This window comes from Poecilia mexicana, unplaced genomic scaffold, assembly GCF_051168715.1.
Source record: "Poecilia mexicana isolate PSO_F unplaced genomic scaffold, ASM5116871v1 scaffold_14, whole genome shotgun sequence".
NCBI lineage: Eukaryota > Metazoa > Chordata > Actinopteri > Cyprinodontiformes > Poeciliidae > Poecilia > Poecilia mexicana.
The window spans coordinates 5,966,965-5,993,812 of record NW_028263383.1 but is presented as its reverse complement, the minus strand read 5'-3'; the positions used below and the strand labels follow the sequence as shown (position 1 = coordinate 5,993,812).

General features: G+C 37.1%; 4 protein-coding genes and 1 long non-coding RNA gene across 6 annotated transcripts; all 5 read left to right on the top strand.

Moving 5' to 3' along the window:
* Positions 1-582: 582 nt before the first annotated feature.
* LOC106914109 (uncharacterized) lies at positions 583-7,874 on the top strand. Its single transcript, XM_014980689.2, has 7 exons — positions 583-762; positions 985-1,329; positions 1,606-1,715; positions 3,441-3,597; positions 5,406-5,816; positions 6,408-6,510; positions 6,674-7,874. The coding sequence occupies exons 1-7, from the start codon at positions 690-692 to the stop codon at positions 6,807-6,809; spliced, it is 1,335 nt and encodes a 444-aa protein (XP_014836175.2). The 5' UTR covers positions 583-689; the 3' UTR covers positions 6,810-7,874.
* A 718-nt stretch (positions 7,875-8,592) lies between these two features.
* On the top strand, positions 8,593-9,965 carry LOC148155441 (uncharacterized). The gene is made up of 5 exons (XM_088012597.1): positions 8,593-8,603; positions 8,968-9,181; positions 9,361-9,591; positions 9,705-9,713; positions 9,752-9,965. Exons 1-5 carry the CDS (start codon positions 8,593-8,595, stop codon positions 9,902-9,904), a joined length of 618 nt encoding a protein of 205 aa, XP_087868723.1. The 3' UTR covers positions 9,905-9,965.
* Positions 9,966-10,839: 874 nt separating this feature from the next.
* Positions 10,840-11,882, top strand: LOC148155440 (uncharacterized). Its single transcript, XR_015765275.1, has 2 exons — positions 10,840-11,204; positions 11,372-11,882. It is a non-coding gene; the product is annotated as an uncharacterized LOC148155440 (long non-coding RNA).
* Positions 11,883-15,601: 3,719 nt separating this feature from the next.
* Positions 15,602-21,800, top strand: LOC106914110 (uncharacterized). 2 transcript variants are annotated; one of them, XM_014980691.2, is made up of 6 exons: positions 15,602-15,715; positions 16,236-16,322; positions 16,410-16,452; positions 16,578-16,702; positions 17,274-17,332; positions 19,202-21,800. In XM_014980691.2, the coding sequence occupies exons 1-6, from the start codon at positions 15,700-15,702 to the stop codon at positions 19,694-19,696; spliced, it is 825 nt and encodes a 274-aa protein (XP_014836177.2). In that variant the 5' UTR covers positions 15,602-15,699; the 3' UTR covers positions 19,697-21,800. The 2 variants fall into 2 exon arrangements, with proteins under 2 accessions (XP_014836177.2, XP_014836176.2); XM_014980690.2 differs by having other exon boundaries at positions 16,233-16,322.
* A 3,165-nt stretch (positions 21,801-24,965) lies between these two features.
* Positions 24,966-26,848, top strand: timm10b (translocase of inner mitochondrial membrane 10 homolog B (yeast)). Its single transcript, XM_014980692.2, has 3 exons — positions 24,966-25,281; positions 25,357-25,452; positions 25,669-26,848. The coding sequence occupies exons 1-3, from the start codon at positions 25,255-25,257 to the stop codon at positions 26,140-26,142; spliced, it is 597 nt and encodes a 198-aa protein (XP_014836178.1). The 5' UTR covers positions 24,966-25,254; the 3' UTR covers positions 26,143-26,848.

Sequence of the window (26,848 nt, the reverse complement as noted above, 5' to 3'; positions counted from 1 at the left end):
GATATTCACAGGGTGATTTTAAGGATGTAGTTTTATTTTTGTTTGAGCCTATCTTGCATCACAAATAACCACCTAAGTTGCTTTTTCAGGCATCCTAATGGAAGAAAAACACGTCATGTGCGTATGTGGCACAACACTGGCTGTCTGAAGAGCTAGTAAGCATTTAGGTTCATTTGATAGAACCCTCTGGTGGTGACAGTTATAATTGTGGTACAAAAAAAGAGCAGGTAGCATTATTACAGAGGCTCAAAGGGAAGATAATACTCAAGCCAAGACAATATTGCACTTCAGCACAAGGGAAATGAGCATGTTTGAAGGATGGAGTTCAGTAAATAAACAAAATTAATTAATCCTTCTGTCTTGTTTGGTTTGTGATTTCCCTTGGTACCATTCTCGAATCATTTCAAATCTATGCTTTGCATATTTTTACTTAGCCCTGCTGACAAGCAATAAGTAACAGTAAACACTGCAAAGATTTAGAGCAACAGCAAAGTTCTGCTGTGTATGAGAAGTTTCGACCTCAAGGTTTCCGTGCAGCACGCTTTGTCTTTTTGTGGCTTCCTGTTAACATAGAGCATCCTGTTCACAGTCTCGCAGTCTGCCAGAGCTGCTCTTCAACCTCAGATGTTGATGAACCGTTTCTGTCTTTGCTAAATCCCTCTATGGATTCAAAGTGATTGACTGTAATCATGAGTACAAACATGGCTGGATGTGTACTGTGGATTGCCTACTCTCTTCTGCTCCTTGCTTCTTTTCTCCAAGGTAATCCAGTGCACTTGCACATGTGCTCTAGTTAATATACCAGCAATGGTGAGATGTTCACCATTTGATTTAAAATGTCTGTCGACGTCTGGATTCACAGGTTACCTAGCTAACAATGTGCTTTATTTGTCTACGTCATAGTGCCCAGCAGCCTATGCAATAGATTTTTGTCTCGCTTTTTTCCCTGTTTTTACTTTCTACATTATCTGATCTACTTGACAGGAGTCGAGAATGTTGAGCTGTTTTTTTATGAAACAATGGAAGCTGAGGTGGGTCAGAACATTACCTTACCTTGCTTCGTGAAAGATGCTACTGATCAGAAGATTGTCAATATTAAATGGACGAAAAATGAAGGAACACACCTTGTTGTGTATAACCCCGATTATGGAACTCATCAGTATTGGCCCAATGTGACAATCCAAGAGAAAAGAAATGATGCAAACAAGTTAATTGGTTCATATCTACACCTTCCTTGGGTGAACAAATGGGACAGTGGAATCTATATCTGTGAAATCTTAAAATTCCCTCCAAGTTCACTTAACAGTAAGACAAAGTTAACAGTGAAAGGTAAGACTGCTTCATTATTTATAAACAAAAATGCTTGTTTGTGTCTCAGCACAACATAAATATTAGCTTTTCTCTTTATTTTCCTGTGAAAAGTTATTGTTTTCCTATCATCCAGACGATATAACTGATTTTTTAAAATGAGGAAGCTATAGCCAAGCTATAATCTAAGCCCAAATAAAATCATCTGGGCTTGGATTGAAGCACCAAATGGTTTTATTGCTTCTGCCACATTCTTATTTTGAACAGAATTCATATTTACCTCAAATTTCTCCTTAGATGAGATCAAGCTATTGTGCAATACTTCTGAACTTGTTGAGGTTCACATTGGAGACAACGCTACAATTCAATGCACAGTCAGTTCCAAAGCTCAGTACAGGTGGACTAAGGTAAGATAACAAGATGCAAAAAAGAACAAAACAAAAAAAGATGATTCTTTTGTTACCCTCACCTGAAAGTAATCCATAATCTCTTCTTTGCTTTCTGTCTGAATTTCCACTGCAATGTAGTGTATACAGATTTGTTGAGAAGAGTGCTTCAGAATATATGTTTAAAAAAGGGAACTTTTCATTTTTACAAAAAAGCTGTAACCAGATAATATTTTTATATCAGCTTTTTTCCAAACCAGTATGTATTTCACAACAATGTCAGTGCAAAGGAGTAACTAAGAAAGCTTAAACAGGGGGTGTAGGTGTATTATGTAAAATTGACTTTTTTGAGCTTTATATCATGTTAAAATGTTGCCTTGATTCTGTCACGCATTTTTGAGGAATCCTTGAATCTCCCATGGCAGCCATTTGGGGTTGCCTAAATGCTTGCTCATACAAAGTGCTTCCTGTTTTCCCACAGCTTTGCCCTGGAGCTGCAGTGTCCAGCAGAGCTTTCTGTTATTATCTTACAGCTTAAAGTCCTGTGTCTACATTTCAGATTTGAATTTTAAATTAAGAAAAGGAATTTAAAAAGTCGAAGCGGTTTTCGACTTTTTGTCCAGCTGTATGATGGAAGTGACTAATGGAAATGATCACACTAGCTAACAACACTCAGTTAGGCAAGCACCACTTTTAAATTGCTTTATGGCAGCATTTCAAGTACCTAGTGGAAAACAGGAACAGGCTAATGATGGAAAAGCTTGTTGACCCAAAGCTAAAGGGCTATTTCGCAGTAAGAGAAGAGAAAAAAGAAATTTGGATCAGGTCACAGGGGCAGCAGTCTAAGCAGAGAGGTCTAAACTTCCCTCTCCCCAGCAACTTGGGTCAGTTCCTCTGGGAGAATCCAAAGGCTTCCCAGACCTGCTGAGAAACATATTACCTCAATCGTGTCCTGGCTTTTCTTTTGGGACGTGCCCGGAACACCTCAACAGGGATGCGTCCAGGAAGCATCCTAACCAGATGCCCAAGCCTCTGCAACTGGCTACTCTTGATAGGGAAGAGCAGTGGCTCCACTTTGAGCCGCTGGTTCTCCTGGATGACCAGTTTCTTACCCTTTCTCTGAACGACAGCCCGGATACTCAACAGAGGAAACTTATCTTGGCTGCTTTTATTCGTAATCTTGTTTTTTAGTTGCTAACCAGAGCTTGTGACAATAGATGAGGACGGGAACGTAGATCGACCAGTAAGGCAAAAGCTTCGCCTTTTGACTCAGCTCTCTTTTCACAACAACAGACTGGTACAGCATTAGTATCACTGCAGACACGGCATCTATCTGCCTATTGACCTCAAGCTCCTTTTTCCCCTCATTCATGAACAAGACACAGATATACTTAAACTCCTGCATTTGGGGCATCAACCTAGAGAGGGCACTCTGACCAACATTAGTACCAGGGGAAATTCCATCCGATATACCATTTCAGGAAGACATTTTCTCAAGCAGTTATGAGGCATGGTGGCAAAACCTCATAACTGGTATTCAGTGAAATTATCAATCAATCAATCAGACATATTTACGGTTGATAATGATAACGTGCCTACCGATATTGTTATTGATTTCTTTTTGTCCAGCCCTTTGTGTTGCTTTGTATAATGTGCTGTGTAAAATTATCTGCTATTAAGTGTAAAAGCAAAACTATTGTTTCATAGCAGGATGTTGATGTTCTAAACTGTTTATTTCTGGAATAGAACAACATGTTTGTGTCAGACAATGAATCTCTGGAGCTCTGGGAGGTGACAGAAGCCCATGCAGGAACTTACAGCCTGACAGTCAACACAGGAGACAAAAGTCTGCATAAAGATTTTATTATCTCTGTGCTGACTACAACCACCATTTTAATGGCAGGTGAGCCTCCCCATTTCTTTGCTTCTACCTGACTCTTTGTGTCATACTCAATTTCGTCAGATCCTCAGGGCTGGATTAACAATCTGACTCTGGGCCGAAGAGACTGAATGTCTTAATAAGCTGTACTGGATCAGAAAGCTGATACTTGAACTTCCATTATTATGCTTTAGCTTACTCATTTTTAATTTTAATTAGCTGAAAGGGATGATAGAGATTCAAAGGATTTAAAACTGTCATCCAGGTCATGAGGAAGTAACGGTGAATAGATTGAGAAATACTGAAGGAAAAAAAAAAAAAAAAAAACAGAACCCAACGGTTTTTTCTGCGAATCAGTTGTTCAAAGAGATATGCATGAAAATGAAACTGAGTTCGTATGATACAGAACTCATGGGATTTAATTCATCCCCAAATCCATCTGTGTCTTTTAACAATATGCTTTTACAACTGCTGTGAGTTGGCTGTGGTCAAGTGAGAAAATAATGTCTACATGTCATCCTAAATGCATGTTTCATAAATAACTAGAGGAAAACCACCTAGATGTCAAAAGTTCTTTGTTGTCCTTCAGCTCCATGTTCAAACCACAGATATAAACAGAGAAACGCGAAGTGATGTGAGAGCACAGTCTATTGGTCAGAGTAGAGAAGTACAGCAAGAAGCAGCTAAAACAAACTGAATGGTGCTTGAAAGGAAACTGCTATACCAAACTGTTCCGTTTTCCAAGTAAGCACCGCAACAGATAAACATCCATCGTGTTAAACATGCGCTTATGGGTTACGTCATGTTTGTCTGTTAGAAGATTTTAGCGCAACCTTAAAAAGTCTCACCAACTGTGAAGTTAGTCACAGTTTGAATATTTCTGCACATTTTAATGTGTGGACTATTGAAACAAAAAAAGCCAAGTCGTGACCTTCAACGGACCCCCCCAAATAATAATTATGTTTCCTCTGGACAAAGCAAAATGTAATTGTTAAACATGGTATTCAGTCTTATAGAAATATTCCTCCTTCAAAATGTGTTTTGATTTGCTCTGACTAAACTTGCTTAGGCAAGAAAGTATAGCTTTTGTATCCAATTTCTGAATTGAGAAGATCAGCATCCATCTTCTTCCTTAAATGGCAAATCCTTTTGTCTTTCCAGTCTTAAAAAGTGGCTACAAGAACAAGAGCTTTCTCTATGTTATAGTGTATTCATACCTTGGGGAAGTGAGAATTCATAAATTCATATCAAATGTTCCTCGACTCTGATCAACCTGACAAAGCCTTCATTGCAAAAAGCTATTTTTAACATGAGTTGTTTGGATGTTAATTGTATCTTTGGTGATTCTGTTAACTAAAAAAAAAGTATTTGAAAAAATGCTTTTTTTATTTGCATGTTTTATTTTTTTGAGGAAGTTCACCTGTTTGAATCAGGTAACTTACTTTGCAACAATCCCTTCTCCTGAAAGACCATTTGACCAGAGTGGACATTTAATTTCATTAAGTTGGTGACTTTGCCCCTACTTGGGTTTTTCAGGGTACTCCAGTCTCTTCTTACAGAGAAAAAACAAGCATGTTAGATTAATTCGCCTTGCCAAATTGCATTTATATATAAATCAGTGTGTTAGTGTGTATGGTTGCTTGTCCGTTGACCATCCAAATGTGACTTGAATGGATGGATGGATATGTGCTATTTATTTGTTTCTATTACTTTTTGCACATTGTTCATAGGATATTACTGTAGTTCCAAAACCTATTTCATGTAACATAAGCATAACCTAATTTATCTTAGTCATTGATTTTTATTATTATTCCTTGTTTTCTGACTTTCAGATCCAACACAGACAACTGAGCATCCAACTAATTCATTGCACACCAGCACTCCAATATCATTAACCACCACACTTCCAACAGACACCCAATGGACCACTCAACCAAACTCCAGCACTGTTGGAGTCCCTGCTTCAGAGCATGTAACCCCTCCAGCCACTTCAACATCTGTCAGCGTCCCTGACACCCAAACCATCACCAATTTCCTACTCAACTCCAGCATGCTGAATAATGACGTGACAGAGCTCACATCAACACAGAGAATGGCTAGTGATGTCACGAAGAATGAGTCCAGATTTAACAGACAGTCCACAGAGAACATGTTCTCGATGAGCACCACGGAGTCTGGGATAGCAGGAAGCATAGAAAGTAATGGAACAGTTTCAACTGAACTCATCACCAGTAAAAAGACAGGTAATACGCAATAAATCTTGTTAATTTAACTTTAACACTAAAAAGCAGTCAGGGTCAGACAACAAAGTCTTATCATTTTATAAGTTTCCATCTGGTAGCTACATTTTCTTTCTATTTGAAACACGTTATTGTTTTTAAAAAGTTTGAATTCTTCTTTTTGCCTTTGGAGACATTGTGGAAAAGCTTGATTTTCTGTTATACAGGCCAGGTCAAAGGGTCAGAAGGTAAACCCTAAAAACATTTTAAGAACAAGACATGCTTGAAGCAAAACCACATGCCCAAAAAATAAACTCCAAAAAGCCACAAATTCCTCAAACATGGGGTCTTTCTAGACTCCAACTTTCTTAGCCTCATGTTTGATTATTTGCCAGGTGAAAAACTCATTAGATGGACCATCCAAAATTAATGCACAACCGAGGGAGGGGGTTACAAGTAACACTTTTCAGCCTCAAGGCTAAAAGTTTTCTAATATAGTGTTGCATTTATTAAGAGTGGAATCTGGAGGCAAGATGATCAATATGTCAGGAATTTCTCTGTAGCTGCCTGTATCCTCCAAATAACCAATTCTTATTTATGCAATCTGCTCCGCAGAAACCGAACGGAGTCATATCCTATTGGTGTTCATCATCGTTCTGTTGCTGCTATTGATTCTCGTGGTCGTCATTCTTTACAGGAAACAAATCATAAAAAAGAGGTAAAACTAAAATGTTTCTCCTTCGCCAGTTCCCTGCAGCCAAACTGATTTAGCAGACATGAAAAATGCTAACATCTCTCATATTTTGAACTGTAACTCGTGCATATTTTAATGTCCACCATTGCTGGCAATCAATACTTTTGCTCTCACACTCCTCTTTCAGGATGGATCTCCCGCCCCCGTTCAAACCTCCCCCACCTCCTGTCAAGTACACTGCTGCAAGACAAAGCGAGACGGAGCTTTACCCCACTTCGAGGTGCAACTCTTTATCAGCCCCTACCAGACCAATTTTTGTATGATAAACAAATGTTAACTTGTTTTGTATGACAGTAATATCTGTTGTACTTGTTGTGGTATTGCGTGGACATGTGTGCCAGAATTTTTCATTAGAGCAGGACGGTGCATCTTTATGAGATCAAACGCAGACTCCGCCCTCTACCCCACATTTATTGGCACCTTTGGGAAGCATGTGTAGAGTCTTGAAATAAATTACTCTTGATTGCAATTGAATAATCTTAGTTAAAAAGGGCTAATGTTCTCATACTTCAAACCATTTCAAAATAAATAAATATAGCTCCGTTGCTATCATTCCCACTGGTGGTGAGATAACTAATATCCTTATGCATTGTTGCCATGTTTTAAATCAAGTTTATGTAGATATAAAAAAGGATATAATTTGAATTTTCCTGTCAGTCAAAGGCTGACTGATTATTTTAATCTTGCAAATGGAATTTCTTGTAAAACTAGGGCGTGGAAGTGCAACAATTGGCACGAAAGAGTAATATTTTAACAACCACTGTGTTGCCATCATCAGTGGTTCAAGTTCAATATTTCTAAAAGATTTGATTTGATTCTATGATTATATTCTATTACTGCCCAATGTTGTAAAAAGGCAACAAACCAAAGAAATGCAAATAACTAAGAGTTTTTGTCACATGTTGCCTACTCAGATATAGCAGTTCTATAAGCTGGCGGATCTTTTCAGTGCACAATTACTACAAATTCATACAATTTAGAGTTTATCAGCCAAAATCTTTGCGTTTCTCTGAACGAGCATGTCTGCCTTTCAAAAACGGGTGTAGTTCACACCATATCCACTAGATGGGGGCAAAATACACATTCCTTAAATGGCGATACAACAACCACCATCAGTGGGATAGATGATCATTATAGTGGTATCAAGATGATTAAATATTTTTAAGATGCGTACGTTTTTTTTTATTGTGCGTGTGTATGAAACTATTCATTATGTTCTTTTTTGTACATTTGTATAGTGCAATTTTATTTTATTTTAAATTTTTTTGCTAAATGTATCAAATGTATTAAGTTCATTGTAAATAAAAGGAAAATAATTTTGACTCAGACATTTTTAAGGGCTTATTTTATGCCTGTAAATGATAGAAAAGCACTGAGGTTTTTTTTTGTGGAAGCTTCATTTCAGAGTGTGTTTTCTATTTGTTTCCTGCATCCTGTAATGACCGCCCACTGTCTTCTGTATAATTATATTTATGATTTTCCATCTTCATAACTAGTGAATTAGGATTTCCTGCCATGAGGCCCACTGGAGCGCTTGTGATGTAGCTGTTATATATGGTTTGTATAACCAGAAGTCCAATGTTAATGCCACTTGTGAAGCTAGGCTAAAACCCACAGACCACAGTAACTCAACATATTCAGCCACAAATTCACACTTAGGCAAAATATTCAGCAAGTGAGGAATACATGCATCACTGGCTTGGCGGCCATCTTAATTGACCTTTTAATGATTTACATTGAATTTTCTTCTTTCCAAAACAAGAAATGACTGGCATCTTATTCATCCACCTTGTGTGAAGCGCTGGTATCTATGGCATCAAAACAGCCCCATCCACCATGTTTGACTGTTGATAAAGTGTTTGTGAAAGCCATTGCATTGACTGTAAGCTTTTCTCCAGAAGGCACTTTGCTTATGCATATGTACAGTTATAAATTTCTAAAAGGTGGGGGGGGAAGCAATATTATTCTTCACACTATTTAATACATCAATTACAAACCCTGAATAATTTAACAAATTACATCAAGGACCATCAGAAGCTAGTTGTTATGGTTTCAAGGTGAGTTTTGTTGCACTAAGTTTGTTTACGGTTAGTATAAAGACAAAAGTGATCTTTAAAATAAAGTTTATATATACATATTAGACGTCACAACTTCAGGTCTTTGTGCGACAGTTGAACCAGGAAGAAGATAAGATTTCTTGTTCAATATGCTTTTGTCTATGCGTTTGGTGCCTCTGTGGATCAAATTTATATTCATGCCTCAGCCTCTCTTAGCATTCGGAATTAACTTACCCTTTTTTATTTATTTGAGAAACAAATCTTCATGAGGTTTGCTGAAAACTTGTGCAGTCTCAGCAAATATTTGTAATCATGTGACAGAACCTTCCAGTAGCTACAGTAACTATCTACAGTAAAAATGAAGCCTTGCTGTGCATAACACTGTTTATGGTTCTCTTCAGCATTGGCCCAATGTGACCATCCAAGAGAAAAGAAATGACGCAAACAAGTTAATTGGTTCATATCTAAACCTTCCTTGGGTGAACAAATGGTACAGTGGAATCTATATCTGTGAACTCTTTAAATTTTCTTCAGGTTCATTTATCAATAAGACAAAGTTAACAGTGAAAGGTAAGACTGCTTGATTATTTATAAAAAAAAACAAAAACAAAACAGTAACAAACGAAGATGCTTGCGAGCCTGCAGAATGTATATACTACATTTCATCTTTATTTGCCAGTAACAGTTTTGTTCCCTCATCTGCCCGGCTCTATAAATGTGTCTGGCTGATGAGGGAACAGCCAGACAGTTTTAAGAGGAAGTTATGACCGTGATTTGTAAGAACTCCCGATGCATTCTGTTCCCTCATCAGATTTTAATGGTTTTTCAGCATTTCTGTATTGTTAGGGAATCAAATATACATCACATTTTCTTCCTAGATCGGGACAAATTAATGTGCAATACAAGTGAAGCTGTGGAGCTCTACTTGGGTGACAATGCTACAATTCATTGCACAGTAAACTCCTACGCGCGTTACATGTGGACTAAGGTAAGGAAAACAGACACATAGATGACAGAGATTCCAATTGAGCAGTTAACCTCTGATATTTTGGAAGCTTATAAACAATTGTAGACATCCGAAATGAGTGATTTAGTGCAAAGGATAACTGTGTTCAGCTTAATTGTTTTTATGACCAAGGATGAGAAAGCTTGTTGCAGAAAATGAATGCCTGGAGCTCTGGCAGGTGACAGAAGCACATGGAGGCGTTTACAAGCTGACAGTCAACATGGGAGACAAAAGTCTGCATAAAGATTTTATTACCTCCGTGCTGACTGCAACCACCAGTTTAAGGACAGGTTAGCTTTCCAGTTTCTTTGTTGCTGCCTGTCTCTTCATGTCACACTCAATTTCATCAGATTCTCAGGGCTGGATTAGCAATATAACAACAGGCCAAAGTACACTGATTATGGTAATAAACCGCACTGAATCCGAAAGACACTTACATTTTATTTATTCAGCTGTAGTGAAATCTCAGTGAAAGAAATTTAAAAGCCTTGAAGCTACTAGCCATATCATAAGAAGGTAACTGAATAAACTGATAAATATCCATCCATCTACTGACCTGAGAGGTGAGTTGCTGAGGTAATGGACTCTTGAGGGAAGCCCAGACTTTCAGTTTGGTGTAGTCTTTAATTAATTAGTAATGACATAATGGAAACTTCTGTGCTGTTGCAAGCACCTGGTTTTATATTCAAATTATTTCTTGTACAAGGGTCTAAAAGAAATCAGTGCACATGCAAAATACTCAATTTCTCACTTATTAAAATGTATCGCAGCACACATATTGCGGCACAAACATTTGCCCCTTCTTTTCTCATATGGGGTTCACAGTTTAGTAGCAAATCAAAAACAGTTGTGTCTTGTAAAATTCAACACAACGTCATAGGGGAGAATCACAGCCTACTAATATTCAGTCCTTTGTATTAACTGTGAAATTTCATCTCAGAGTGACGTTAAACACATAATCATTATTTCTTGCAATTGATTTGACAGTCAACTCAAGATAAAAGCCATTCAACACAAAACAAGCTGACGACATTGCTAAGCAGTGAACCTTCAACTACCGTCAAAGTACAGAAAGAATATATAGGAAAGAATTATAGGTTCTTTCCTATATATTATTATTATATTAAACGTTCAATTTTGGGTACAGACAGATTTCCAGACAGTGAGCCCCACCTATGCCCATGTGCACAGATACGTTAGTCTCCAAGATCATGTCTTTGAGGAAAAATGTCCATTCTCCTTTCTATATAAAGGCTCAAAGTTTGTCCTTCACATACTCAGTTTATATCTGCTCTACTCAGTCTATAGCCTACTCATAAATAGACCTATTAAATGAAATCAGGTAGTGCTAACCTAATTTCAAGTTTGTAATTTAAAAATAACAGCATTTTTCAGATGTAAATTCTATAACAAGTGAGCTACACTTAGACATGTTTATTAAAATATAGAAAGAGTTTATGTGAACTCTTCCCCCAAGAATCAATAAGATGTCTTAGAAACCAGTTGGGTCATCCTTTGTTCAGGTTAATCATCGTTTCACTGGCATTTGGTGTGGCAGCTGTCATTCTCTACAGGACAAAAATGATGAAGAACAGGTAAAAAAAATAAACCTTTCTTTTTTTAACTTCTTATCCCCAATCAAGATTTTGAATCAAACAGTTTAAAAACGTTATCCCATATTTTACCATAGAGGATCTCACTCTGAATTTGTCTATCCTGTAACGTCACACATCAATACTTCTGCTCTTGTTCTTTTTTGTAGGATGGACATTTCTCCTTCAGTGACCTATACCACTCCAAATCAGAGTGACTCACACTCTCTCAACACTGAGTGCTGATCAGTAAGAGCTTTTGCCACCAGTAAGCAAACAATTGACTGGCCTCCAGACTTTTTTCATTATATATAAAAAATGGCTCAGAGACAAACATGTGAACTCAGGAACTTTTACTGCTTACACGTATTATGCATTTTTTTTTCTTCTTTCTTCTTTGAAGTTTGAGGTTACTGTTTCACATTATTTTTAGAATAGTTTTACAGGTCATCTCTTGATTGTACTAAAGTGTAATTCTGCTATTAATTTTAGATATTTCTTTGTATTAGTCTCAAAAGTTGACTCCTAAAAGCCTAACAAGGCCTTCACCAATATGCAGTTGTACAGACAGGACAAGTCTTTCTTTTAACATGGTTTTAAGTTGTATATGTCCCTATTCAATTAAATTTAAATTTAAATAAATGAACAAAATAAACCCCAGTGAATAATGTGTTATTGATGCATTATGGTGTTTGTGTGCTTTGTTTGAGAATAATTTGTGTGGTTGTTGTGGAATATGGAGGAAAGTTATTTTATATATAGGTTTTACATGACATTTATCAACACATTCATATTTTGTACTTTCTGTAAGGTGGTCATCCTCAGCTGGAATGTCATATTTTCTTTGTGCACAATAACAACATACAAGTTCGATAATTTCAAAAACAAAAATTAGGTGTGCCAGCGTGAATAGTTGTTGAGGATTTTTTTTAATGCACTTATGGTCAACACGCTTCAAAACATACATATAACACTACTAATATATAGTTAAACATCTAGTCTAGGAGAAACCGTGCCCTGTTCAGCAATTATCCTTCTTTTTGTGGTATAATTTGTAGTGCTTATTGAAATTGGTTGGTTTCTTGCTATAAATCAGGCTTTAAAACAATGACTCCAGGGGTTTGATTAAAGTTGGAAGGACTCAGACATCAGGCGTCCGGTGGTCACTTGATGTTGCTTTATCGTACCACAGCTGGTGGAAATGCATTGTGCAGATAATGATTGGAAAGATGATTTTTTTTTTGTTTTGTTTCCTATTAAAATAAAAATAAATCTGCAGAAAAATAACACTCAGGTTTTTCAAGCTAGTACAACAAAATATATAAAGATCCCTGGTTGTGGAGCTCTAGAGTACTGTGCCTCCTGAGGCCCAAATGGCAAATCCTTGTTTTACTGGAAGCTTCTCCTACAAGAAAAGTACCAGTAATTGGTATTCAGTCATAGTATGTAGTTATAAACATTCAAAAACACATACAATATTTACCAGTACCCAAACCCATTAGCACAATCATGACGTAATCTGTCTGGTTCCAAGCACCGGTTTTTGCGCTCTTCTTAAAAATGTTTTAACAAAACACAAACACCCAAAGGCAATGCAATGGGGAAAAAAAAAAAAAAACATCCCATAATCAGACTCTCCATGCAAGTCCTGTGAGCAATTTTGTTCTGAGCTTCAGGATCTCTGTCACTCAGATGTTTATCAGTAAAAGTCCCAAATCCATGCGTCATTCGTGCCAAAGAAATGTGTGAATTTTTTGATCCTGACAGATATTTTTTCCCAGGTGTCTTGGTAAGATAGCACATATATAGGTCAAATTAAATAATCTAAAAGTGAAAAATCTCATTTGTCCTGGAGTAGATTTCTTCCTAAAGGTGTAAAAAATTATTTGTATATCTCTATATAGACCCCATGATTCTGGTATTTGATATGTTTATTGATTATTTCCTGGAACAGTCCAGAACATACAGAGAGAGAACAGTTTGTTGTATCAATGAGCTGCTTTCCCTCCAGAAACACAGCCAAGTCCCACTGGATAGAAAACTGGGAAGCAATATCCTCAGCTCATCTGTCAGGGCAGAATTGATTGGAAATACAGAAGACTTTGGAGTAGGGCTGTTGTAAACGAATATTTTAGTAATCGAGTAATCTATCGATTATTCTTACGATTAATCGAGTAATCGGATAAAAAAAAATTATAAAATGAAATATTGGTAAATCTGGCATAATACCGGTGTTACTATCAGATATCAATGTCAGTCCAATTTTTCATATTTGAGCATCCCTAACAGTTGCTTTTTTGTAGTTTAGAAAACTAACCTGTAACAATAATAGCTCACTTTCTAAGTTAACCAGAAGAAAAGTTATAGAAAAATCTGAAATTATATTGAATTTAATAACAAAGAGGCAGGCTCACAAATGTGCTTATAAAAAATGTCTACAATCCAGCTTTTAGTTTATGTATTCATCTTCAGTGAGTTTAATAGATTAATTAAACTCACCTTGCCACCTAACCTGTCACGCTTTGGGTTTGAAAATACGGGAAATGCCGCCTGGAGTGGGAGGAGAGGGCGAATGAACGAACGTAAGATGGGGTGGAGGGGAGGAAATAGACCAGCGGACTGACGAACCGTTAGACCGGGGGACGAACACGGGGGGAAGCAATACGGGATATTTACGACACCTTCACTGGTCACACTCAGAAACTCATCTACCAGCCATGTACGATGCGCTCCGCCACCCGTTTCTTCAGACCGGGATATGAAATTTATTGTGTGGTTCGTCGGTAAAGCTACATTTACACGGTAAGCATCAGCTACTCAGCCGCCCGCCCTGTTCAGTCTATCCGCTCACCTCAGCGCTCTTCCCGCCGTTCGCTTTCAACCAGCAGCCCCGGAGGAGAAATGCTGCCGTACTCCAGGCATTCCCCAGTCATTTTAAGGATGCTTATTGGTTCCCCAAAAACGATAAAAAGTCGGGCATTATCATCAATCAATAAAATCCCCACGGGCCAATCTTGAAGATTGGACTTTATGCCGCTGAGACTTAGCTTTTGTCAACAACTCAGAGGCGGAAGTGAGAGCTCCGCGCAACGCAAATGAAGTCCCGGCCGGAACACGGTGCGCTAACTAATAAAACATAAATTAACGAAGCTTCGAGGCAGGTAAATTTTCCTCGAGGAATTTTAGTAATCGAGGTACTCGAATCATTCGAGGAATCGTTTCAGCCCTATTTTGGAGTAAGGAAGTTAAAAACAGTAGACCAGACAGAATAGCACATTAATGAAGAAAACAGAAAAGAAGCAACAAGGAGGAGAGACTGAGCAAACCTTCCCCAGCCTCCATCCAGATTTTTTAATTTCTTTATATTTCTTGAGTGCATAGGCAACTCTCTGGATTCGTGTTACATTTACCAGCAAAATTATATTCTCAGAATCTTGAACTTTAAATGAAGATCATTTTAAATGCGGGTATTTTGGGCCTGACTTGGTCAAATCTGCAAATCTTTTTCTTTTCTGGAACTTATGAATGGGGATTTTCGCCTGAAAGCCCAGTGAGGTCTTTTGATGTAGCTGTTTTTGTTGCCAATAGACGAGGAGCTCAATATCAAAGACCACTGTTGTCCACAGCTACCACAAATTGACACTTCTGTTGACAATGCAGGGCTAAAACCACAAACCACAATGTACGTAAAGGCTAGCAAACATATTCACCACAAACGATCAAACCTGGTATATTTTTTTCCTTCTTCTTTTGCAAATCATTTTGGTCATTTAAAATTGAATAAAAATGAAATGTACTCTACATAAATTCCACCCCCCAACTCTCGCAACCTCACCCAAATGCTGTCCCAATATACTAACACAGCCTCATGTACTTTCACACACACAGTTTCCTATTTAGTTTTACAGAGAAAAAAATTCACGACAGCAGTTTTTTTTTCTTCTGATTTTCCGACCACACTTGCAAAACCACAAGCTATTGTGCATGCAAGATATAAATTCGAGATACACCATCTCTGCAGTTTTACAGTAGTAAAACTGCAGAGATGGTGTAGAAAAAGAAATTTGGGCGAGTGCTGATAGTTGCATCCTCACCGTGAAAATGCAAATATAATGAAGAATCAAAGTAAAACAAAAAAAATATGTAGGTTTTGCTGACTGAACATCTGGTCTTAACAACAACAACAACAATCTGCTTTGGTAACCAAACTGGAACGTCCTCCTTTTGGTTCATTTTGATCAAATGTTATGCTAAGTTTAGATGATATGATGAAATTATGTTCTTACTCCCCAAAATGGCATTGAGGCAATCTGCTTCAAAATGAGGTTACATTGTTTCCTGTTTGTAACTGAAAAGCAGCAAGTTTTCAAAGCGCCGTGAAAGCAGAGAGGGAGCAGAGGCGGGGTAAAAATAGACAGTGTAGTATAAGACGAGCGCAGTGATGCCCCATAGAATGAGGAAAACGGAGACAACGAGACAACCAGCTTAGTTAAGGACAATGGGAGGAATAGAAGGTAAGAGGATTTGTTTTAAATTTGTACAGCAGAAAGACAAAATACTTTTTATAATATATTCGTAATTCAAGGAAATATTAGCCTCAATGTGAATGTCGCAAAGGCCAGATCTCAAATTGAGTAAACGTAAAAAACGTGTCACGACAAAAGGTCACAGGAAAGAAATTAGTGGCAATGAAAAGTCTTTCCATTTCTTACACAGGAATATGCACAAAGTCACAATAAAAATCTGATTTTTAAATAAAGAATCCTAACTTGTCTCCTTGTTTGTTGTGTGAATAAGATAAAGGAACACAAAAAACAGGGGTACAGATACACCTATTGTTCAGAACTGCATTATTCCTTTCAGGCTAAGAATCTTAGACCGCAATTGTCAGTTGTTGGGTGTTTGTCACAAGCTTAAAAGTATGTTTTCAATATGACAGTTCAAACAGTAAAGATGTAAATTTATAAATATTTTAGTTTTCATTTCAGCACAGATTCAAGTTTTTGTTTTTTTTCTTTTTTGTCATGTCAGAAGCCCTGATAGTCGTGTCTCTGGCCTTGCTAATCTCTGTGTGTCTGAATATCATCTTCTGCTTAAGACAAAGACACATTTCATGTAAAGGTAAATTAAAGATTCCCTTTCCCACATATTTTTGTGCTTTTTTCTGTTTAAAATTCGCTATAAATTGTTGCCTTTTTGTTTACTCAGAACCACATAACTGCTGCCAACCACACAGTTCGGAAGAAGAAACGTATGTTTATTTTCAATTCGCTTTGGAATTGGACTTAATTGTGGAAAATACAATTCAATTCAACATGCATTAAATTCCTATTTAAAGCAAAAGTGTAAAACTGGTCTTTTCATATCTGATTGCAGCCTATCACAAATCGAAGGGCAATATTTTGGTAACGTCAGACATCAAGAGGAGCAGGAAAATCCCCACAATCACCATGAGCGACAGGAAAATCCAATCTATGGCAACATCAGCACAGAAAGACGTGGTAAGCACAAATCTGCTGTCTGACACCTATTAAAAAAAGGGGAAATCTATGAACGTGTTTACGATTGTATGACTCAATCGAGAAGAAAAAAGAGAATGGTTTAAAAAGAAAAAAAAGGCTGTGAATGGTTTTCCTGTTTTTGAACAAAATTTGCTTTGCTTTTCACAATCCTTATTTCAAACATTTTGCACTCCAGAATCAGAAACAAGTTGCACCTTGAATTTCTTTTCTGATATGTACATCCAGTGTAATAAATATGGTCTGTTAGTACAGTATGGACACTGTTGGACAACAGGAAACAAGACTAAAACCACTGGAATGGTATCTGAATTATGGATTCCAATTTTGGCAGTAGATTCCTATTTTTAAGGAATTAGATGCAATTCTGTTGATAATATCTTGCTTACATTTTAAAATATTCGGGCTGGTAAGCTATGAATTGTATTATTCTATGTTGAACAGAGATTCCTTTAAAACACAAACTGGAATTTAGAATTCTTTATCAGTTTTGTCAAAAAATAAATAAATCAAATAAAATAAAGTCAAGTAACTTACAAGTGTGTTACGGCAGATTCTTCAGAGGTTTGCTACGAGACGATGTCCATCCAGCGCACTAGAGATCGTCTTAAGGTAACAGTTGTTTTTTTTTTTTTTGTTTTTTTTTATAATTCAGAAGTCATCCATTTCAGTTATATGACATAATCTTAACTGTCCTTTATCAGTAAAATTTAATATTGTCACAGTTGCCGAGAAGTCAAAATAATGTTGCAAAGAGTCAGAAATATAAAGCCATTGGGCTTACTCTTCCAGTTTCCCTCTGTTTTTTTTGTTATGGGCATGATGTTCATTTTTGATGTTGCTTTGAATTTGTCGGGGCTTTGTTAATTCAAGTCAGCAGCATTAGCACACGGCTGACACTGCTTTGACTTAAATGTTGCTTTTGTTACAGATGCGCTTTCATGAAAAGACCGACTTTAACTTGCCCCACCACAGTTTCTTGTACTCAAAGGAGCCCTCAAGGTGACCGATGGCTCTGTACCTTTGTAGTTTCTTCACCAGTGGCATTTTGCTGAGATGTGATGAATATTTTATTCTGTAGTCGTTCTGCTAGCAATTTAAGCCGGCATTTAAATGCTGTTGAAGTTCACCTTAGCGGTGATCCTTGCTTTATTGAGAAAACAAAATATGACTTCATTTGCCCTCGGTGGAAATTAAATCATTGCTTCAGAAACTATAAACAAAAATGTACTGCAAACTAACATTTTCAGTGTGAAGGTTTTCTTCTTACACTGTATTAGTTCAACTGTTAAAATAGTCCCAAGACTTAATGTGATGTTTAATCAAATTAATATTTTGAATTACGGGCCTTCCACATTCTTCGGCACCTATAATAAATAATAAATAAATCTTTTACTGCAGAAGCATAATCTCACAATTTTCTTTAATGAAAATTAATTTGTAAATTTAAGTATATTTAAAACGATTTATTTAGTTCTATTTTAAGTAAGTATTTCTTATATCGAATTACCAGCACCTTTCACGGTTTTTACAAAATAAGAAAACAATAAATACATTTATTTAAATGTCAAAATGGTATAAATTGGACAAGATACTCTGCTCCATTTCTCTGAGCCACTAGTCAGCATTGGAGAAAAAAGAAAAAAAAACAAGAGAACATGCTATTCAGGCAAATAAGTGTTGAGCTTCATAAATCAGGAAATGGTTACAAGAAAGTTGCTACTCAGTTAAAATTCCCCAGAAACTTAAAAACACATAAAACTGTGACAAAATAAAAACACACAGCATATGCTGTGAGAAAGGTTTATTACTGCAATAAAATATATTTTTTTTACATTCCTAACACATCTTCACCAAGGGTCCTAATAGGATGGGGGCTTTGTTTATGATTGATTCTGCTCATTAATTTTTGTAATAATCATACAGCTGATTTGCATGTACTTCACTCAGAAATGCCCTTTGAAATAAATCACATTGATTATTATTTTCAAGAGCTTTGCAGTTGCAATTAAACACTGACAATTCTGGTCGAGGCAAATTATGTGGAAAAACAGCGCTCTGCAGACGAGACCAAAATTAAACTGTAAAACGTCTGAAGGGAACCTAACCCTGCACATAAAACACTCTCCCTGCTGTGAACCATGGAGGTGGCAGCATTCTGTGGGAATGTTTTTCTATAGCAGAAACTTGAAAACTGGTTGTATATTTGTCCTTCTGTTCACACAAGACTAAATTTATCATTGCATGTTATTTGTTGTACATGTCATGTTGCGACCATGCTGACAGATTTCGTTTCAGAACGGAAGGCAGCTAGCATCTCTGAAACACATTGTGGTCAGCGGAACTGCAAACCAGTGAGCGCTGTTGAGAAGAAATTGTTCTAAAAATAAACTAGACAAGCGCTACAAAAATAGAAGTGTGTCTGAGGCAAAAAGGAGAAAGAAAATGTCTCACGTTTTCATCTGTTCTCTCTAAAACCAGCCTCCAGAGTCCGACCTGAATTACGCCTCACTGGATCTGAAGATCGCAAAGAATCGCAAGAAAAACAGACACATGCAAGGCCAGGCACAAGGACGCCACAAGAAGCACGATCCGCTGGCGGAGCACCCGACGTCTCCCTTGAACGCCTTCTTAGAGGTGGACACGGAAGTGGACGCTCACCTGCCATCCAGAGACACCAGTGTCATGGTCTCTCACAGCAGCATCTATCTCAACAGTCAACAGATAGCCCAGGAGGCAGAGGAGATGGAAAGAGAGAGAGGCATCAACATGGACAAGGACAATGTGGGATGGGATGGCTTACGAGAGAGCGAGGAAGGACGGAGAAGAGATTGGGGTGAAGATCGAGAAAGTGAGGACAGAAAAGATAATTGTGATGATCGCAATGGGAATATATGTATCGAGCTTTTAGAGGTAGAAAACACTCAGAGCTGCTCAAATCAAGTCACTGACAGCTTTGACCATGATTGTGTCTAACTATATATTTAAGTATTATATTAATTTTCTCAAACTTTTCAACTTGTACTCTAGAGAAATTTGAAATTATTTTCATATTTTCAGAGCAAAAACTGTAACTATCATCTTCAGTTTTCTCCACGAGTCGCTGAGTTGAGCAATTTCCTCCTTGCCACAGACAATCTACCTCTTAAAGTCTCCATATTGAGCAACAGGAACATACTATGCTTTCTCTGTAATAAACTACTTTAAAAAAAGAAAGAGGAAATTCTGCGTGACATTTAGAGGTCAAGAACCATGTGGAAAGTGCAAATTGTTGTGAAACGCAGGGAAAAGATTGAATCATCACAGGACACAGAAGAACTTTCACTCCTTTGATGTCTCTTATTCGTCCATCAGAAGATGTCTCATAAAAAAGTATGAAGGCAGAAAAAAAAAAAAAGTATTTCTGTTTTCCATGGTGTGGGTGACTGTAGTTTGAATAACTGTGCCTTCCTGTTCCAAACCAACTTTTAAATCATTCTAAAAAAATTAAGCTAACAGTATAGAAACTGGAACCAAACACATAATGATGACAATAAATAGCAGTTTGCTTTTTTATCTTCCCCACGGGGAGAATTGTCACACTGTTTAAACTGCAAATGTCACCCACGGTGGATTTTCCCTGTCAAAGCTGTGATAAAGGTCATTATGTTTACAGTCTGAGCTAATGCTCCAGCTGTTTAAATGAATGTCTTCCTCTCTGTAATCCCCAATTTGCAGAGTAATTTACTGCCCTGGTGTCTACTGACAGCATAAGCTCGAAGGTGAACTCAGCACTCACAGGCCTTTAAGCACAATGTCTGTTGACAGTTTTTCAAGGGATAAGAGCCTATTTTACACTTATGTGTAAAATATGTGACCCCTAAGCATTATGGATAGACAGAAAGCTACAATGAAACGCAATCACAAGTAAAAGTCCCCTTTTCATAACAGTCGCCCTTTTTGCATGGAAAATTTTGATTTAATGTCTTGTAAAGGGATAAACTCCAAGATATTTTATTCCAACTGCAAATTTAAATTTGTTTCTTATTCAAGATTGATTTTATACGATAAAGATAAACCTGCAGAAACTAGCCCACAATTGTGAATAGGAGCCAAACGTATTCATGGTTTTCAAAATTTTAAGCAAAAAAACTCTAAATGATACGTTCAGCATTTGGATCTTTACTCTGATGCACTTTAACAAAAAGTAAGTCAACCGACTGCTTTCAAAACCAACAAATAGAATTTCTTACAATCGCAAAATAAGTCTACGTGCCTTGTTTCTCAGAGGTTTGTGAGAATATTACCACAACGATCAGAAAGACCAAGAACCGCAGCGCACCAGTCCGAGACATGCTAGTAGTTAGGGAGAAGTCACAACTGCAAACCTACCAGCACATGTCGATCTACCTAAACTGACAGGCCTCGCAAATATTATCATGAATCCAAGAAAACTCCAAGAGATTTCAGATTTTTCATATTTTAAAACCATATGTCATTTTTTTTTGTTCAACTAATAATTAAGTTTTATTGTATGTAAGCCTAACACATAACATTACCCCAAAAAAAGCATATTAAAGTTTGTGGGTTTGTGTGCAGAATGCTAAAGTTTAAGAGCTGCAAATACTTTTCCAATGCTCTGTAAATTCAACTTCTGATGAGCAACATTTTGCAACATGTGAAGGCCAACATATATACTACCAGAAAAAGACAGCCGCCATTGCTAGGAATTCTGTCAAAGTTTCAGTCGTTACATGACATTGCTTCTCGGAAACCCCGAGGCACAGGATTAATCCCAGCTTCCTTTGGTTGAGCTACAGATTTAAAGTTTCTTGCGACAGCAGATGATTGCACGATGAAAGGTGACAGGAAAATCCTTTCAAGTCCTTTCCTCTTTTTACAAAAAACAAAGGTATGTGTCAGGAAGGTGAGCCACTGACACTCGACAGTAATGGCTTAATGTGTGCAGATGCTGCTCTCTGACGAGACTTGAAACAGCGATTTATTATAATGAACAGCAGCAGCAAATGTCAAAATAACATTTTTATTCCACTGTGTTGTACAAATTGAGAAATAAATGTTACTTTATTGTTTATAGGAAGGATGTCCAATCAGTAGTTTTCAAAAATATTTAATTATTTGTCCAAGATAATAGCTTGTCTTTGGCAGGCTTAATATTGTAATATTGTTTAATAATGCTGAGTGATTTTTGAAAGATTTCAAATTATTCATTGTACATAATTTTGTCATGTTGCTACTGATCAAAAGACCAGTTAAAAAATTATGCCACTTTATTTTAGCCAGTCTAATGGTTTCTGGTGGTAAAACACCACTGCCAGTGTAATGTTAATTTATGATTGTCTTGCCTGTGCCTCTCTATTGTTGAATTGTTTCTTTTTAAATTACTCTGATGACTTTTTGCATGGCAGCAAAAATTAATGAATAATGCTTTACAAAAAAGTTCCCAGTTGATCGTAAATGTAGACACGATCCAATTTTTATTGGTGCTTTAATCTTTTAGTCGTTCCTTAATGTATGTAACAGCAGTCAGGTTACATATGGATGACTAGTTATGATTGAGGACCAATAGCATATCTTTAAAATTGCTGCCTTTTTGATAAATGAGAACATATTTAATCAATTTAATTTAAATTACCCCGACATGTTATGCAAACAGGACCCAAAACCATTGTGACTATATGCCAGATTTATATCCTATGAGTCCTATGCTCTATGCGCTTGTCAGTAACACACACCTTCAAAGAATCTAAGGCAGAGGTGCCCAATATGCAGCCTTTGGAAGGATTTTATGAGACAGCAGTCCACAATTAAGGAATAGCTCACATTTATCTCACCAGACTGATGATGGTGATATACTTCAAACAAATTATAGTGAAATGTTCAAAAAAAAAAAAAAAAGATGCAGACAAATTAAAATAGTCTTAAAGTGGAAGACTTAAAGATGGGGTGATACGTATTTTCCAAGCACATACCGTCATTTTGTACCACAATCAAATAATTATATTACATTCAGGTCTTATGGAAAGTCTGTTTATCAAAAACAACTTAATTGAAATCAACGCTGGCTTGCAAAAAAAACCAACTCTTTTGCAAGCCAGCGGAAGAATGAGGGGCACCAAGCATCATTGGACGCAAGTGTGAAAGCTGTGTCAGATGCATTTTGCATTTACAAAGCGGTTGACTAATGACTTAATACTGGCTTGTGAAAATCTTCCTCGCGGAAAATGCTTAATAACAAGTTGCATAAAAATGTTCTTAAATGTAAACACGCAGTTTCTGCACCACGTGTTTTCATGCTTCTACAGAGTTACCATTGGAATCTACACATAAAATCAAGCATAACTACTTTCACCTATTGATTTTTGATTTGACTATAAATAAGACAAAAAGAAAACGGGATGTTTACTACCTTAGTGCAGACAAGCGTGATTGTTGATGTCGATAACAGTTTCATTCAACTGGTCATGAGGTCGGCTGCAGGTCTTGATTAATTTCTTGCATTACTACAGGCTCTGTTTGGTTGTTGGAAATGTAATCACATCCGTTTTGGCCGGGAAACTGGCAATTTGATTTCTTTTCCCCGCCATGCTCGCGTATTAGCATTTTCCCGTAAATGTAGCCAAAACGTTCTCCTGGTACAAACGCGCGTCCCAATTGCGAACGCCGATTGGTCAGTTGCTGACAAATCCCGGTAGAATGATTGGCGTGTGGTTGAGGAGTGGAGTATGCAGAGTTGGGGGTGGGAGCTTGGCTGAGGAGGCAGTTTTGAGTGGTTCACTGAATGAATAAGAGTTTAATGCATAGTTCCACCAACACCCAGTAGCTTTTACTCGAAAGCAGAATATTTAAAACTTAGATAAAAGAGTTTAAAAAAGAAAAAGAGGGACTCGCGCTCATATAGCCTAAAATGCATCTAAAATGATCATTTCTGTATAGAAATCAAACAAATACTTTTAATTAAAATATTGTGTATTTGTTTATTTTTACAATAGGGTTAGGGCTATTTTTTTTGTTTGTTTTTTGCATTTTACATAACAAAAGTGATTTAAAAACTGTGATTCACTACTACTTTTTAGCTTCATATGTGGCTCTTGTTTCAAAACGTTTGGACACCTGTGATCAACACGAGGAGAATAGTTCAGGATTTTTGAACAGAGCTTTGGGTAAAAGTGACTTTTTTTTTTTTCTAATATTAAAGAAAGACCCAAAGTCCCACTTTGGGTCTTTCTTTAATCTAAATCCAGTGTGATTGATCCAAGAGGATGCTGCAATAACTGAAATGGAACCAAGACAAAAAGTAGAATTCTTCTATTTTAAAGCAACTTTAATGTAAAAATATCGATGTGTTTTATGCTGAGTTTATTTGATCAATCTCATTTACATTTGGCACTGATTCACCACAGATCTATTAACTCTTTATCACCTCATTCAAAATTTCAAAAATATTTTAAGTATACCCTTTAGATCTTTTGAATGAGGAGTTAAGTAATCAAACTCTTAGCCTTCTAACACAAATTGTACCTTTAGTTCCTCCCTGAATAAATAAATATTGATAGAGAAGTCAAGATTGTTGTTATGGTAGTTTGATTTAATGAGTCCATATCAGTGATAATATTTGAGCAAAAGGGCCTCAACATTTACTTCTGTTATTCTCACAGCTGAAAACATATAGGAGAATTGTGATTTCTCCTTAAAACGATTGCGTTATCTTTGACAAAAATAAATATTATTTCATAAATATTCATTATTACTAATTTATTCTACCAGTAGAAATTTTGCTTTAAGCAACTTTTAAATAGGGCTCTGCCATAAAGTTTTCAAACTATTAGCCAGGTGCAGGGACACTGCAATTCAAAAGATGTGTCATTTCTAAGTTTAATGAAGAAAAAAAATGCAATAAGGGAATTCATGAATTATCTTATCTGATATAGCTGATTAACTCATTAATCCAGTGCTCACCTTTAACTGAAATTGAGCACGGTCCACTAAAGATGACTTAGAGTAGTATTTGATAAGTATAAACATAAGATAAATAAAATAAGCTAGACTGAAAAGAGAAACTACTAAAAGAACGTTTTAGTTTAATATCTTATTAAAGTTTTTCAAATACCGATTACAGGAGTAGTGATATATGAATACATGATGGATATACGTAACAAAAAACAAAACAAAACAAAAACTGGACTGGTTTTGCTGTAACACCAACCTTTTTTATTTTATTTTTTTTCATTTGTTCAAACAGCCGCAGAGTGAAACCTCTTCACAAGCAGAGGCGATCTTTGCTCCAAACATGGCCGCTCGCATGTGAATGTCATGCCACTAAAATCCTTCATGTGAATGAGTTCATTTCAGGTGTAATTGGTTAGACGTAGAGGTTTAAACGTAAATGTGGACATACGGATTTTTTTTTTTTACTTTATCCATTAAAGTTAGTCACGCATTGGTAAGTCTAGAATTTCCTCGGATCCGAAGATCTAGAGACCAGCTTACTGAACACATTAGCAAACCAGTGGCTCACCACCCAGTCAGTTGAGATGGATCCTGACCAGCAGCTGAGAAATGTAAGTTGATTTTCCTCTCGCCGATTTGTAAATAGAGACGTGGACGGTGATTCTGAATGACTGCATTTCTTCCAGCTGCGGGATTTCCTTTTGGTTTACAACCGCATGACTGAAATCTGCTTCCAGCGCTGCACAAGTAACTTCAACTACAGGAACCTCACAATGGACGAGGTACTGGGAGCAGACATAATCATAACCCCGTCATCTAAATACACTGATACATGCTACGTTTGTAACATGTGTCATCATGTTACAAACGAGTTGATGTATATTTATATAAAATACTTGTATTATAGATGATGTGATTCATGGGTAATCAGACATAGATAACATATCCGTACTGCAATATTTTGTTCTGCTTAACATTCCTACTGTCTGTCTGTCAAGGAGCGCTGTGTGGACAACTGTGCTGGGAAGCTGATTCGCACAAACCACCGCTTGATGGGCACGTATGTGCAGCTGATGCCTCGGATGGTGCAGCGAAGGATGGAGGAGATGGAGAGCAAGGCTGCAGAGATTGCAAAGGCAGCCGAGGCTGAAGCTGCACCTGGAACCATTGGGACTGGAGCCGAAGCCGCACCATCAGTTCAGACATCTATGAGTTCACCTCCACCTACTCAGATAACCTCATTAGTGACTGAAGTAGCACCAGAAGTCCATCACTCAGCCTTAAAACCAGCAGTATTAGAAATTCCATCTAATACAGTAGCCACAGGAATAGGTTTATCAGCTAGCACACCACTTACACCCAGGACTGATGGTGTAAATGTCTCGGAGCTTAAAGAAGCTGGACTAGGATTTCCTCAGCCTGCTGTATCTGGAATCCAGAATGACTTTGGCAGCCCTAAAGCATCACCATGACCAGAAAATGGACCAAAAGGCAGATCCTACAGTCTAAATCATGAGGCCTGACAGGCCAAGAGAGTCATGAATCAAAGGAGTCTTACCAGTCAGACTGAAACCTCTGTCCTCAACACCCAGACAAAAAAATCTTTGAAATGATGAGGATCCCAACAGATGTTGATTATTTTTGACAGAGTTCTATTGTTTTTCTTTTCTTTTCTCTTTTTTTTTATTTCTTACTTTTTTAGATTTGTCTTGTGGCTGCAGTCATACACATGTCATTTTTTTTTATTATTTTAGATTAATAAATAATTAAAGGATTGCTGACAACGTTAACATAAAAGTATAGTTCAGGGTGGTTTTTAAATGTTGTTTTCTGATAAAATCTAAAATGTATATGTCTATGTGCTTTACAGCTGAGGTCCCCAACCCAGGTCCTGAGACCCCACTGTCCTGCAGATTTTAGGTGTTTCTCTGCTTCTTTACAGCTGGCTTAAGTAAATGGGTAATTAACGGGCTTCTGCAGCAACTGGAGCTATGCAAATGAGTTATTGCAACCATTTGTAACCATTGGGGAAACATCTAAAACATGCAGGACAGTGGACCCTGATGACCACTGTCATCAGGGTCATAAATGCCCCTGATGACAGTGCACGTATGACAAGGTTGAGGGGGCCTCTGCTTTACAGATGGAAAATAAAACGACAAAAATGGAAAAAAAAAA